Genomic DNA, 16,349 nt, shown 5'->3' with positions numbered 1-16,349 from the left:
TCGTAGCACGTGTCCTTGGACATTTTCCATTCCATGACAGTTCAAATGAAGCCTTTGCTGCTGCTCCTCTTCCTCTTGCCCTCAGGAATCAACATTAGAAATTTCTCCAGTTGTACGCTCCTTGCTTAGGTATAAGGTGTGTCCTTCTCTTTAAAGATCCTGTTACCTGCATCTTTTTCTGGTGCTTATGTGAATGGATAAGAAGGTCTCTTGCTTGCTGGCACCGGTGGCTCACACCTGTAATCCTAGCTACTCAGGAGCTGAAATCTGAAGATCATGGTTGGAAGCCAGCCCAGGCAGGAAAGTGTGTGAGACACATCTCCAATTGGCCACCAAAAAGCTGGAAGTAGAGCTGTGGCTGTAATGCTTGAGCACTAACCTTGAGCACAAAAGCTCTGGGACAGCGCACAGGCCATGAGTTCAAGCCCTAGGACCAGGACCACACCACCACCACCACCCCAAAAAAAAAAGCCTCTCACCAAGACAGGACTGAGTACCTGCTCACCCAGGGCCGCACACACACATCTCCAGGGCTCTTTTGCATTCTTGACTAAAGAGGCGCTTGTTCCCTCATTTGTGGAGCTGAGGAGACTGCCTCCCCTCCAGACCTGTTCTTGGCCAAATCTTGCTGCTTGAGTCCACCATGGACTGCTTCTGGTGAGAGGCTGTGGGCACAGGCCATGGGCCGCGGACTCGAGGGCTCAGAACTGAAGGGTGCATGTTTTATGAACTAATTGTAGCCTGAAAGAGAGAAGTTGCACAACCATTTGGCTACATTTTGGAAAATGGTAAAGGGAATGGTGTTTGTGCCAAGGTATTCCTAATGTGTGTTTTCTGAAAGGGAAAGCCATTGCTGTGGACAGAACAAAAGCAAGTTATATTTATTCCCCTATTTTCTGATGACCCTGGAGCTGGGATTATTATGATGTGTTGATTGATTATAGCCATTAAGTCTCTTACTAATCAGTTTCATCACTTATTCTCAGTTCACACTTGCACCTTTGATTTCTCTTCCATAGCAGGGTGATGTGGGTTGTCATTGACTAATGAAGAACAGAATTGATTTTGGCATGAGACAAACGTAATGCCGACACCAATCCTAAAATGCATTAATCTTTAATAATCCACATCTGCATGTTTATAAATGATATAACCCAGGATTGTTAATGTTGATATTCTCCCTTCCAAACAGAAAGTGACATAGCATTTGTACTTGCGAACTGCGTTAAATATGCGTAGCGGAACATGGAGAGCGACCTTGCTAGATGAGGATATATCACTTCACTGAAGAATTTTTAGGAAAGTATCTTTCACTTTGACTGTTGCAGATAGCAGGTGACACCCAGTGGAAGGCCAGCTAACCCAGTTGCTCTTCCCTTCTTAGTGTTTCATTCCTTAGCGAAGCAAATTAGGCTTGCAGGCACATTTCTAGGACCTGGGGAGAGTGCACTGAACATGAGCTCCCAGTGGCCAATCCGCAGGAAGTTTAAGTTCTAATGAGAAAAACAAGAAGTGCACTAGAAGTTTTCGCTTTATTTTCAAGGATTGTTAGTGGAAAACCCAAGCTGCTACTTTAGATAGCAATGGTTAGAAATTGCTGTTTAAACAAAAGGAGTGGAGGAAGGGCAGGAGCAGGCCGTGCGAGGGTCTAGGGAAGCAGTGACAGGCAGAGCAGGTGGAACCGCTGAGTCAGCCCTGAGGCTGGGAGGAGTGGGGTCACAAGGAAGGTGTGGGGCTGGAGCTGCGGGGGAACGAGCGGCGGCAGAGCAGGTGGCCAGTGAGACTGGAGTAGCTAATACAGCTGTTGTGTCTTACCCGGGCTTTGCTCTCTGAGGTTTCAGTTCTCTGTGGCCAGCTGTGGTCCAAGAATACGAGATGGACACCCCAGAAACAGTCCGCAAGCTAAACTGTGCAGCGTTGTGAGTAGCCCAGCGGAATCTCTCCCCGTGCTGCTGTGCTCAAGGAGTGGGCTTCATCTCTCCTTTACGTTCACCCTGTGTGCGTCCTGCCGTTCACTGCCTTTGGTTAGCAGAGCTCCTGTCAGTATCTTGAGTTCAGTTTGGTTATTAATGGCCCTGAAATTTGATGCTGGCAATTCCAATATGCCGAGTAGAAGCCCTAAAGCAGTTCTCTAAGTGAAAAGTGAAAGTTGTCAGTTACTACAGAAAGGAAAGCTATGTATGCTGAGATGGCTAAGATGTGTTGTAGGAGCCAACGAAGAAAAACACTGAGCGACAGGAAGCCCTGGGCCTGTACAAAGACTGGCAAGAGATTGCCGGAAACGAACGCAGCCTCTGGGCAGGCTGCTCACAGCGCTCAGGAGTGGAGTGGGCTCTGCCAGAGAGGACATGAGGAACGGCAGGCTCGAAGCTGAGCAAGGGGAAAGATGCTGCCCGCAAGTCTTCAGACACCCAGCACCTACCCATAAAAGTGCAAGGAGTCGCCAGCATATAAGTGACAGAAGGACAGGTTAACGCTGGCTCCCATGGCAGTGTGGCAGGATGATGAAGTGAAAACCTGTACGTGCTCAAAACTAAAAATTGGGTTTCAACAGAGATCACATTCATACACATTTTTGTTATTATAATGCATTGTAATTCTGCTTTATTGTTAATCTCTTACTGTGCCTAATTTGTAGATAAAACTTTATTGTAGATATATGTAGTACACATATATATATATATATATACACACACAGATAATATATGTATACATATGTATATGTGTAGCCTTACTATTGGCTGAGGTTCAGGCTGTACCAGGGTCTTGAGGTGCATCCCTGCTGGGTAAAGGGCCCCGATGCAGGACCTGCAGTGTAGTTATGCTCAGGATTTAGAACTTCATTTTTGCTATAATGGGAAACCACTGGAAGGCTGAGCAGATTTGGGATGGCAGGATTGGTGTTGGTTCTAGGGGAGTGTTCCAGGTATGAGGTAGTGAGTGCTCAGGGGGGTAAGGGCATAAGCAGGAGCCCATGCAAGGTTGGCATGGCTGGATGTGCACACCGCACTGGTAGGGCAGAAGTCTTGGCTGAAGACATTGGTGAACTATGACTGTGTAGCATTAGATGAAGAGCACATGGTGAAGGGAAAGCCAGCATTGGGGTTTAACTAGAGGGGTTAAACTAGACATTCTTACTGACTGTCCATCCTAAGGGACATTTTGAACAGGCAGGTAAATGTAAGAACTTGGGTATAAAGGCATTATTTCAGTGGAGTTGCCAACTTGTCAGTCATTAGGGTTTTAGATGAGATGCTACAGGTGCGTAGCCTGCATTAGAATCCCCTGGAGGGCTGTAGCAGCAGATTGCAGGCCCCACGCCCACTTTCTGGCCTAGAACAACAGTGATTCTGAACATTAGAGTATCTAAGAGATGCTCCAGAAGTGTCCATCATCAATAATTTACTCTTTTGTGTGTGTGTGTGTGTGTGTGTGTGTGTGTATGTGTGGTGTCGGTTGTGGGGCTTGAACTCAGCCTGGGTGCTATCTCTACCACTTGAGCCACAGCACCACTTCCGGTTTTCTGGTGGTTTATTGAAGATAAGAGTCTTACAGACTTTCCTACCTGGGCTGGCCTTGAACCACGATCCTCAGATCTCAGCCTGCGCCCAGCTCCTCATCAATACTTTCTAAAAACTCTTCTCAACTTGAAGTTGAAAAATCACCAGAGAGTTCTGAAGTATACAGAGATGTATGGGAAAAGCAGTGGGGGGAGAATGGCTGTAGAGTGTGGCAGGCCGCCTGTGTCAGCCAGCACCCTGCCCCCAGCGCCCTGTGTGTGACTCTTGGTGGAGCTCTTTTAGTTATTAAGAACATAAAAGCTTACAGACAGGTGGCTCATCCATGTACAGCACATTGCCAGTTTGTCCTAACTTTTCTAGGTTATACTGTGTGTGCTCAGTTGGAAGTGATGTCTCGGAAGTGAAGAGATGCTGTTGCATTCTCAGGCCCAACCCCTTCCTTCTTTTCACAGATTTCACACCAAATCCAAACATCATTCATTTATATGCTTCTACCAAAAAAAAAAAAGAGGATGTCATATTTTTTAAAGAACTGAACCTCAGTGTATAGTGCTTTCATTCGTCTCTTCCTTTTTCTTTTTCTTCTCACCTTGCCTTTCTTCTTTCCTGTAAGATGGAGACTAGCTCAGGATTCCCAATCTCGATACCACTGACTAAGCCTTTGACAAGATCTCTGCCCACACAGCGAATTAAGAACAGCACAGTTCTCCTTTGCCTTGGAGCAGCCATCCACCTGTTACCAGCCTAGAACGCTCCTACTTATCCTTCAAGCCCCACCGAAAGTCTATTTCCCTTCACCAAGTCCCCAAGGACCCCTCCAGCTGCCTGGGAAATGGTGCGCCGTTGGGGTGGGAATAGTAGCCCTCCTCTTCATCGCCCATTGAGCACAGCACCTGGCTAGCAGAGCATTTGGTGTAGGTAATCAAACTGGAGAATTCTGTTCTCTTAGGAAAACACAGAAATCCAAGGAAAGAAAGTTCTGAAATTGGTTACGTTTTTATTCTGTTTGGGCAGAGAAAGGCTTGCTGCCGTTGAACCATACCTTCAGCCCTTAAAATTAATCACTTACAAAACTTTTCCCCTCCAGTGATAGCCATCTTTGTCCTTCTGTGTCTTCACACTTCATATATTCATTCCATTGTCCCACCCACCTGAAAGGTAGCAGGTGATTCTTTGCTTTTAGCTACACCTGATTGGTGGGTATAGAACTTGTCAGTTTACACCAGACCTTTCTAGATGCAGAACACTGCCCAATTCTGACCTATCATATATCCACTCCAGTTGAGCCTCCAGGTACGTCATCTTAAGTATAAAATAGCTCCAAGCGAGTGAGTATTGGTGTGTGGCCTGTCATGGGTCACATGTTTTCAGGCAGAGTTGTTGCAAAGTGCAGGAAGCCATGTAGAGAAACCTGAACAAGAAAGGTCAGGGGCAAGCAAAATTTGTATTTGAGGTAGGAAGTACATTGGATTTCCAAACAACCATCTTGGTCCGGCAGCAGAGTACAGGATCCGTGGAAGAGGAGAGCAGCCAGGCCTCGGCCATGCTTTCTCCTGGGCCCAGGTGGACAAATTGGCAGCCTGCTCACGGCTTTTTTTTTCTTCTCCCCTTTGTATCATAAGAACTGCTAATCGGATCCATGCTGCTGCAACTGTGGTTAGTTATTAACAGAATAAAAGCAGATTTCTTCAAAAGAACGGGTGGGGGAAACGACTATACAAAATTGCAAGGTTGTTAGAATCGTAAATGCACAGCAGTCGATTTCCTCCGTATTCTGAATTACACGATGAATACTAGTCTTTCATCTGTCACTATACTCATTTCTTCAGAAGGCAGCCAAATATTAAGCTTCTCAAACAAAAAGAGCATCTTAGAAAGAGGAAAAATATTGAGGAGGAATAAGAATGGGTACAAGAAGGGGAAATTAGGCTTTGTTTTTATTAATTTGTCCTGGTGAGAGAAATATAAACTGCCTGCTCTCTGGTTTCCCCTTGGCTGCCTCTGACCTTACATCAAAGCGAGGATTAGAGCAGACCTAGAGAGGCTGCCTGCTCTTTGAGTCGGGTTCACAGCCCACCACTGTTTAAACAGATCGCAGGGAGCTATCATTGCCCTCCCCGCCACAGCCCCGAAGACCTTTGAATTGTAAACCAGGCATACCAAAGCTATCAAAAGGGTACATTTCTATAACAATATCCGGCGTGCAGCTCCCTGAGTCTCTGACACTCTCAAGGCTACTTTCCAGATCCCAAGTCCCAAAATAGAAGTGGCTCTGCTTTCAGCCACGCCACACCTGGCCTGCATTACTGTCCCGTCTCCATGACTGTAGTTAGGTGAAGCAACTTGCAAAAGTCATCTATTCTATTTTTTAACAAAACCACACACACATGCACACACACACACACACACACACACACACACACACAGTACTTACTCCTTTGCCAACATTCAGCATTACTGGGAGGCAAGGAAAGGAATGCAGAATCATTAGAGCCGCAGGGCTCATTCCGGCCAGCCTAGGAGGGCACAGTGGAAAGTAGGCCTCAGAGCCAGCTCCCCCTGCATTCCAGTACCCCTAGCAATCTTCCTCACTAAGAATGCTTTAGCAAAATGCTGTGTACTTGGTTTGGGGCTCTGGTTTACCTTTAATGAAAGCTTGTAGTAACCTAAAAAGTCAAGTCTGTTTTGCCTTACAGTCTCTGACTTGTCATTTCGTCTAGTCCTTTTAGTCCCCTCTTTGTTCTCTTTTGTCCCAAATCAGGTGATATAGGAAAAACTGCGAAGTGGGAATGAATGGATTTTTAGCACTGAAGTGGTGTCTGTCATTCTGAGTGCAACGGTTGATTGCCTCCATATTCCAGTTTGGATAATCAAATCCACCTTAGGTTAATTGATTAAAAAAAAACTTAACTATGAAACAAGGAAGTATTTTTTCCTATGGCTTCTGCAACTTTTGAAAAAGTTGGGTGAGTATAGCTCCCACAGTGTTTCTTGAATCGGATATATGGTTTGTTTGGCAGAGACTTATAGTTAGTGAGGTATACGTTTTTGTTATTTGCGGTAGTGGGGAACTAAGGAATTAACCTGAGGCATTTTAGCCTCAGAAGAGTTAACAAGGGAACTGGTCCTTGTGAGTTTATTCTATGCCATCCTAACAAACAGTTGCAGTCTATGATTGCATCTTACCAGCAATTTTTATTTGTTTGTTTGGGTGTGACCAAAAAGATTTGGGGAAATAACAGTATAGGTACTCACCTACAGTTTACCCATTGAGTGTGTTTGCTATTTAAGTCTTGAGCCTCTGCTTGCATTCATTGCTAAGGAATACAGTTCATCCATTCTAGGTCTGTGTTGGAGGGGACTATAACTAAGTTGTGCTGCTGACATTTGTTTTTGCAAACTTCCTTGTTAAATATGATGGGTCAGGCTTATGTGTCATTGCTATTATTGCACACCACTTCCTGCTCATTGGCCTTTGAGCAAGTGTTCCTGAATGTTCTTAATGATGTCATCATTCTTTTTTTTTTTTTTGTCGGTCGTGGGGCTTGAACTCTGGGCCTGGGCGCTGTCCCTCAGCTCTTCAGCTCAAGGCGAACGCTCTACCACTTGAGCTACAGCGCCACTTCCGGTTTTCTGGTGGTTTATTGGAGATAGGAGTCTCACGGTCTCTCCTGCCCGGGCTGGCTTTGAACCGCGATCCTCAGATCTCAGCCTCCTGAGTAGCTAGGATTACAGGCGTGAGCCACCAACGCCTGGCTTGATGTCATCATTCTTAACAGAGGTGAGAACACTATACCTCTGACACAAATCCAGATCATGTCCTCTTTGGGTAGAGAGGTGTCCTACAGCTTAATACTTGCTTCACATATGACATAGATGAGGCATGCACAGAAGCATGCAGTCGTTGGTTATACTGTGGTGAGTGTGAGTCCAGTGGGACAGGCACACATGGTGATTACCATGTGGCACTTAGGCTCACCCTGCATCGGACTCCACGGTAACCCTTTTAATAGTCTATGTTTGGCAGTAGATTCTTTACATCTCTGAATGGAAGTAGATGAGGGCCATGGGATATTTCATTTCAGAGGAAGTGCATGACATATAGTGAACACCAGACGTTGTAGTTCTGTAGCCAAGGCGCAATGACCAGTATTTTCCCTTGAAATGATTCTAGTCCAGAACATTCAATGTTTTTGCCTTACATTTGATTATTTGGGACTAACAGTAGTTTGCTGTTTGGTAGGAATTTTATCCTGCTAGTTGTGCAGCTCATTGGATGGTTCACAGCTTTTCTCAATGTCTGTGAATTCAGGTCTTTATACTTTGCATGTGACTGGGAGTGCAGCAACAAATGCATAAGTTTTAGTTTCTCTGAAAAGTAAGATTCCTGCCAGGAGCTGCTGGCTTACACCTGTAATCCTAGCTACTGAAGAGACGGAGCTCTGAGAATTGTGGTTCAAAGCCAGCCCAGGCAGGAAAGTCCAAGAGAGGTTTATCTCCAAGTCCCCACCAAAAAAACGGGAAATGGTGCTGTGACTCAAAGTGGTAGAGTGCTAGCCTTGAGCAAAAGAGCTCATGGACCACACCCATGCCGAGTTCAAACCCCATGAAGGACCCCCCCAAAAAAAAAGCGAAATTCCTAAACTCCTCCCCCCTCAAACAATATGAGTATCATTTTGTAGTAATATTTTCTTTTTTTTCTTTTTTTGTCGGTCGTGGGGCTTGAACTCTGGGCTTGGGCGCTGTCCCTCAGCTCTTCAGCTCAAGGCAAGCACTCTATCACTTGAGTTACAGCGCCACATCCGGTTTTCTGGTGGTTTATTGGAGATAGGACTCTCACAGTCTCTCCTGCCCGGGCTGGCTTTGAACCACGATCCTCAGATCTCAGCCTCCTGAGTAGCTAGGATTACAGGCATGAGCCACCAGCGCCCAGCTGTAGTAATATTTTCACAGCTATTTACATCTAGTACCTAAACTGAAAATCATCTGCCTACCTCTGTCTTCTCTGTCTGTCACAGATAGAACAATTATTAGACTTTATCATGAGCGGCAGTCACAGGAAGCCTCCACAACCAAGATGCAGTATCAGTGTCTGTCCTCATAAATGCCTGGTTTTGTACCTGGTGTGTCTTGACCTCCACTGAGCAGAATTGGTGGCAAACTTCAGGGCATTCATTTCCTTCTGTACTCAGTTATGATTCTTCTCTGCAATGTATTTAACTATGGGAGAGTAAATCCTACAGGAGCAAAACAGTTTTATTGTTATGTCTGTGGTACAGAAGGTAAGGGGAGAGGTGTGTGTGTGTTGTGTGTGTGTGTGAGTATGTGTATGTGCGCTTCCCATTTATTATAGCAAAAGGAGGAGGTAAAAGACAAAGGAGCAAGGTCTTCCTGCCATGAGAGATAGTACCTTTTGGACTATGCCGAATTCAACATTTTTTGTTATTCTGTGTTTAGTCCCAAAAATGTATCTAAACTTCTATGCCAGAAAGTAAGTTGAGATGATCAGCCACCTCTGATGATTCCTACATTTCAAAATCCTGTCTCCTGCCTTCACATGACTCATAGTCCCTTCTATCAATAAAACAAGTGTCCTTTCTTTTCATTCATATTCTGAGCTAATGATTTATTTTTCTTATATATTCATCATGCTAAGGTGGAGGGATTAAAGGAATGAAAAACATGATACCAGTCTCAAAGCTTACATTACACATGGAAAGGATTAACTGAACCAATGTTAAATAAATGGTAATTAAATAGATGTCCTTATATGCACCAGGGATCAGAAGACCTCTTGTTTAGTGACTGTATATACTATATTTCAGAGGACTGTGTTTTGTTTCTCAGTAGAGGCCTTCTCCATTTAGGTTGAATTTTTGACTATTATGAAGACTTTTTTTTAGCCATTTACTGTTACTGTTCTATTGATTGGCTATTACCATGAGAAACTGTAAGCTGGAGATCATTGTAGGCTTCATGGGCTGTATGGATCAGCATGGTTGGATTTGTTAAATATTAAATGTTTGTCAGGAAATTTCATCTACAATTTTATTTGTCCACAAGTTTGGAACTCATTCAATGAAAAATAACTGAACTTTCAACAAGTCTCTTGATAAATGTGTTTGTCATGTGTCCTAACAGGTAAAACAGATAAAATATGATACCTTTTTGAGTTTTGTATGTTTTTCATGTATATCTATGCCTTTTTTTTCTTTTTTGTTAATTGTGGGCCTTGAACTCAGGGCCTTGGCGCTGTCCCTGAGCCTGTCTGTGCTCAAGGCTGGCCCTCTACCACTTAAACCAACAGTACCACTTCTGGTTTTTGAGATAAGCGTCTCACAGGGACTTTTTTTGCTTGGGCTGGCTTCAAACTTCGATTCTCAGATCTCAGCCTCCTGAGTAACTAGGATTACAGGTGTGAGCCACTAGCACCCGGCTATCTATGCCTTCTCTGATGATAAAACTGAAATGTCACTGAGTCTTGGTTTTGCGCTGTTGCAGTACTAATGCAAAGGGTTTTCCCATCCCCATTTCCCCTCCTGTGTTTTATAGGCAGTCAGATGCCACCTCAGCCACCTGGGAGCCAGTCTGAATCCAGTTCCCACCCTGCCTTGAGTCAGTCACCAATGCCACAGGAAAGAGGTGAGTCTTCAGTTTCCATCCTGCCTACCCACTGTGCATTGAGTGTACAAGACTTACTGAAGTGTGCTTGCCCGTTTCCTTGTATATTTTTTAAAAGGATACTACATCTCCTTATCAGATAATCTCAATCTACATGTACAGAGCACCAAGTACAGAGAAGGAAGGATTCTTTCTTGCAGATTTGATGATGCTACCAAAGTGGAATTTAAGGCCCAAAGAATATATTTGTCCACATATACATATCACTATACAGTGTACACTGTACATGACTATAGTCCAATGTTAGATAGCTTTGCGAAAGAGCTGTGGACTATTCCAGCTGGACATCAGCCTAATGAAGCAAAATATTTAGAGAGAGAGAGGAGAGAGAGAATACTCATGCATACTTTTGACCAATCACTTGTTCTGTGATATTTAGTAGTAAAATTTGAAGTTCATAGCAAGACCTTATTATACACTATTGTAAGCTCTTTGAAATGGACGAGACCTGAAAAAAAAAGTCACATCGTTCAACCATTTCAGTTAGCAAATACAAAAACTAAGGACTGCAGCGACTAATGATTTCCTCATTCCCAGAAGTTAGTTTTAACCCAGGAATGGATTTGGATGTTGCTTTAGCCTTAAAATGTGTTTGGCAGTTTTTTGAAGTTTTATTGGTTGGGTTGGTTTGGTTTTGGCTTTGTGGGAGGGGTTTTGGAGATTTATCAGATAGCTATAACTTTATATGAAGTTAATCATTCAGTTATACATAGCATTTGATTATGTCTATTATGATAGCATTTGTGGTATTTTATTGAAATTAGAGTTGTAAAATTAGTTTGTTTTGCAATAAGAAAGAAATCACCAGGAAACAAGGCAGGAAGTAATGGGAAAAGAACATCATTTCCAATAAAAGATGAAATGCAGGCTGGGAAGGTGGCTCAGTGGTAGAGCGCTTGCCTTGCATGCCTGAGACCCTGGGTTCGATTCCTCAGCACCACCTAAGCAGAAAAAGTGGCGTTGTGGCTCAAGCGGTAGAGTGCTAGCCTTGAGTTGAATAGCTGAGAGACAGCACCCAGACCCAGAGTTGAGGCCCATGACCGACAAAATAAATACATAAAATACATAAAAAATGAGATGCATTTCATTTGTTTTTAACAGGACAACTATTTAATTCCTCATTTTATTCCCTGTCTCCAACCTTGCTACAGTCACGCTGTGTTGTACACTTCACCTTCGCCTAGCCATCTCCTTTTTTTTTGCCTTTAGTGGGAAAGCTGGTGGGGGGGGAGGATTTTAATTCAGATTGCTGAGACTAGGGCTAACTGTGCCGTCTGGTGCTGTCGGGTCACATCACCCCTTGTGAAGGTCATAGCTTGTCCACTGCCTCTCCCTTTGTCAAGAGACATTGCATCCCCGCCATGGGCCAAGAGAACAAAAGTTGTGTGTCTGTAGTTGATATTTAAAGACTTCCTGATGGCTGACATTTCTAATTCTATGTGAGTTACAGAAATGTATGGTTTAAGTTATTTTCTGTAGGGACTTGGCAGCATGTTATTTAGAAAGCATTGACAATGAAAAGATAGATTAGTCTTTATCTACACATCACTTGTGTTCAAATGACTATTTAGTAAAGAGAAAATGAATTCTTCATTTTCTGATTGATAAAGTTATTATATGATTTTGTATTGTTACCTAAGGTATAGTTAGCATTTTAACGTCTTTTGTGTTGACAGTGTGATGTGTTTTAATAGCTTCAAGACTTCTTGGTGCCTGAGAGTCACATGTAGGACTTACTACCTTGCTGGGCCCACCCTGGGTCCCTGGTCGAAGGTTGGGTGGACCTTTGTCTGCTTTGTAGCCAGGTTCTCAGGGGTTGCCGCAGCTGCTGGGTGGTGGGCAGCCCAAGGAGCACGCTTGGAGGCCTGCTCCGTGGCTTCCTTGCTCCAACAGGCCTCAGGAAAGGGGGGGGGGGGGGCTGTGCTTCCCTCAGTCTGCCGCCCTGTGGCCTTGCAGGCGTAGCTCTAGCCAGGGGTGTGTGCGCTGCTTGTCTGCGCTGGCTCCTGCGGCTCCCGCTGTCCTGAAGACTAGGCCGAGCTTCACGAGAGAGCACACCGCCCGCACAAGTAACTCCTGCCACTGGGCTTCTTTAGCCCTGGGTTGCATCTTCAGGCCTTTGAGGTGTCAGGGAGATGGAGCTACAAGGACACTCCCACATGGAGGACCTTTGGGTCCCGGCCTAGCACTCACTTGGAGAAAGCTGTCCTATTGGAAGCCCTGCACTGCTAACGTCGCACTAAGATGATGAAAGAGAACCTTCCGACCCTGGCAGCTAACTGGCAGGGGCTACAGTGTGAGACTGAGCCAGGGGCGCATCTACAATCCGCTCCTCTGGAGCCTGAGGGTGAGGATCTGAAGGCAGCTCAGGCCAGAAAGGCCATGAGATTCTTGAGTCAACCACCAAAAAGCTGGCAGTGAAGCTGTGGTTCATGTGGTAAAGTGCTAGTCTTGAGCAGAAAAGCTCAGGAACAGTGCCCAGGCCTTGAGTTCAAGCCCCAGGACCAGCAAAAGATAAGTGGAGGGGAAGGGAGAAGAGAGGAGGGAAGAAGGGACAAGACAAAAATGAGAAAAATGACCTAAATTAAACTTTGAAACTAAGACACTTTCTAGGCAAAATCTAGGCATTTCCATCAAGGTTCTTAGTTTGGTTTTTGTTGTTGTTTTTTGGGGGGGGTCTGGTCGTGGGGCCTGAACTCTGGGCCTGGGCGCTGTCCCTCAGCTCTTCAGCTCAAGGCTAGCGCTCTACCACTTGAGCCACAGCGCCACTTCTGGCTTTTATCTTTTTGCTTAGGTGGTGCTGAGGAATTGAACCCAGGGCCTCATGCATGCAAGGCAAACACTCTACCACTGAGCCACCTTCCCAGCCCCCTTAGTTTTGTTTTTTTTTTTTCCTTCTGATTGCCTTTATTAGAATGTAATGTAATATGTTGGTATCTCCTAAGAACTCCATAGCAGTCCAGATGTGTATACTCTTGCCCTGCCAACCCTTCCCTCCTGCTTGGCCCTCCTGTGCTCAGGAAGGAGCATGGAAAGCTACTTGGGCTACTTCCTGCTGGCTTCCACCAGGCAGCGTGGACCCCACCAGTAAGTAGCCCTCCACGCCTTACTCTCCCTTTGCCTAATGATTGTAGTATTACGTTTGTCAAAGGACATTTGTCTGTTTCCCCACATTGTATACAGATGGAAGTAACCTTTGAGTTTCTACCGTTTTATGTCTTCTTCCTGAAGAAAGTGTTTGTATGGATAAATACAGCTATATCTTTATAGGTTACAAAAGGAGATACCCTTCCAATACGTACTGGCCATTTTATTTTCTCCTGTGGTGCTGTCTCTTCCCTGTCCTCATTCATTCCACACCAGGGTGAACTCCGCTTCATTTTTCACTGCTGCAGCTCCTGCTAACCCGGGAAGGAAATTCATTCCCCTTCTTTCTTCCTAACTACTCCATGACTGATACACAACGTAAAGAACAGAAGGTCAGAACTTCAGTATTACTCAACTTTTTGCCACTGTCACAGATATCTGGCACAGTTGAAGGGCATATCTTCACTCCCAGGTTTCAGACAGAGGTGGGCTGACCCCCAAGCATTGTGCTAGGGACAACCACTCAGGACAGTCAGGAACCAGGAAGTCCTAAAGGAAGAGACCAGAGCAAGAAAACCCCTTCAAAGGCTACCTACCGGGACCTCTCACCCCTGGTTTCCATCACCTCCCAACAGTGCCATCGCTTATTAAACCATCAGTGGGTTAATCCATTGATTATATCAGAGCCTTTTTGATCCAATTACTTCTCAGTGATTTTTAGCTACCATCTGCCATAAGTATTTGATATGTAAATTTGTATGTACATTTGTAAATATGTAAATACACCAGCCACAATGTGAAAAATACGCTATTAGTTTCGGGGCTTTGGTTTAGGGTTTTTTGATAGTTCTGGGGTTGAACTCAGGATCTTGAGCTTGCTAAGTGAGCATTGAGCATTGCATAGCTCTCTTTGCTTTAGTAATTTTTTTCAGGTAGAGTTTCACATTTCTGTCTGGAACTAGCTTTCCTGGGGGAGGAACGGCAGCTTTAGATTTACTGCTGTCTCCACCACCATACCCTACTTGTGTTTTGAAATATGTTCTCCCAACTTTTTGCCAAGGCTGGCCTCGAACTACAATCCTATTTCTGCCTCCCATATAGTTTGTTTTTATTTTAAACCAATTCTTCATTCTGTAGACCTTATAAACTATCATATTCATCTCACCAAAACAAAACAAAAAACCCTGAAATAGCATAAATTCAGCTATCAAAGCATTGGGATAACAATAAGCCTTCTTTCAACATTTCACATACTTGCTAATCAATAAACCAGAAGGGCATTTGCTAGTTTCATTAAGCTTAACATGTTACAGGGGTTGAAAATGTGATCACTTTAGCATTACAATTATTATACTTATTTACCTACTCAGAACATCATTCCATATTGCCGCCATACCTTATTGGGGGGACAAAGAACACTAGAGCAAAACTAGAGGATTCATCCTTGTGTTTTGTGTTTAGTTTGTGGTACTGAGGTTTTAAATTCAGGACTGTGAGACAAATGCTCTTAACATTGAACTGTGTCCCCAGCCCTTTTTCCCAGTTATTTTTGAGATCTGCTCTGCTCTTTTGCCAAGATACCCCCTGGATCGTGATCCTCTTACTGTGTGCTTCCTATCCCAGCTGGGATGACAGGTAGAGAATACCACACCCAGCGTCTTCCACCTAGTCGGAATCTGAGAAACTGCTGGCTGAGAAACTTGCCCAGGCTGGTTTGGGCCTGTGGTTCCCTGCATCTGATCCTTCTGTGCAGTTTAGAAGGACAGATGCGCATCACCATGTCCACTTGGTTGAGAAGGTCTTAAGAACTTTCTCCTCGGGCTGGGAAGGTGGCTCAGTGGTAGAGCTCTTGCCTTGTATGCATGAGGCCCTGGGTTCAATTCCTCAGCACCATAAAAGAAAAAAGCCGGAAGTGGTGCTGTGGCTCAAGTGGTAGAGCGTTAGCCTTGAGCTGAAGAGCTGAGGGACAGCGCCCAGGCCCAGAGTTCAGGCCCTATGACCAGACCCCCACCCCCAAAAAAAGAACTTTCTCCCCAGAGTTGTGACCCTCCTAATCTCAGCCTTCCAAGTGGCTAAGACTACAGGTATGAGCTACCAGGGCCAGCTCTCATCCTTATTTCCTCATCTCTCACATAAATGCCTGAACATTCACGAAGAACAGTATAACATGGCTTATTCATTTGTTGCTCGGGTTTTTTTTTTTTCCAATAAGGCTGGGAGGCAATATGGAATGATGTTCCGAGTAGGTAAATAAGTATAATAATTATAATATTAAAGTGATCACATTTTCAACCCCTGTAACATGTTAAGCTTAATGAAACTAGCAAATGCCCTTCTGGTTTATTGGATTAGCAATTAGGTGAAATGTTGAAAGAAGGCTTATTTATTTGGACAGATGTAGAGAGGTCAGAATTAATTTTTCGAAAACCTTTTAATTGAATGCTCTTTTAATTTTCACAGTGGTGTCTAGTTAAATATTCATGTTTCTGCTGGTGGCTTTCTGAAGGTCTGAACTAGATCTAGATTCACAAAATCAACACAGGTTGTTTAACCCTTTTCCATCTAGTGTGCCAGCAGGGACTTCTTGAGCAAAATCCCACAGTATTTGAATAATTAGAAGGTAGTAATGAGGATTTAATTAGACTTTGAGATCCGCTAGAACAGAAACTCCAAGAACTTCCCCTTTCAGACGCACTACAAGCAGAGGTGACGCCGCTGCAGGCCGCTGTGCCCGGCAGAGGCAGGTTCTGTGGTGCTGTTCTGCCACACTGTCAGCTCTGCACAGAAGGCATCTGTCCCGCGTGAAGCTCTCCTGAGTTATTGAGCAGCAAACCTAGCTTCATCTTGTCCCTCTAGCTGACCTACATGACGACCTATTTTCTCTCTGCTGTTTAGAAAGAGGAGCTCTTGGTTACAGCACGCAGGCTGAACGTACCTGATAGAGAACTGGCCCTGGCTATGTCTCTGGTACCAGTGGTACCGTATCACTGCTGCCAAAATTATTTGAGATAAGTAGGCATGTTTTACCCACTTTGGTTTAGGATCGGAAGAAAATGGATAACA

At 44.5% G+C, this 16,349-nt stretch overlaps 1 protein-coding gene across 1 annotated transcript in view; it reads left to right on the top strand.

The window, feature by feature from the left end:
* Window positions 1-16,349, top strand: part of Arid1b (AT rich interactive domain 1B (SWI1-like)) — a 285,019-nt gene that overhangs the window by 194,181 nt on the left and 74,489 nt on the right. Inside the window, exon 5 of the mRNA XM_013026992.1 lies at window positions 10,074-10,163. Within this exon, the coding sequence (XP_012882446.1) occupies window positions 10,074-10,163 (90 nt within the window). The remainder of the gene's footprint in view (window positions 1-10,073; window positions 10,164-16,349) is intronic.

The sequence above is a fragment of the Dipodomys ordii genome, unplaced genomic scaffold, assembly GCF_000151885.1.
Source record: "Dipodomys ordii isolate 6190 unplaced genomic scaffold, Dord_2.0 Scaffold98, whole genome shotgun sequence".
Lineage (NCBI taxonomy): Eukaryota > Metazoa > Chordata > Mammalia > Rodentia > Heteromyidae > Dipodomys > Dipodomys ordii.
This window is presented reverse-complemented; position numbering and strand designations above follow the sequence as displayed.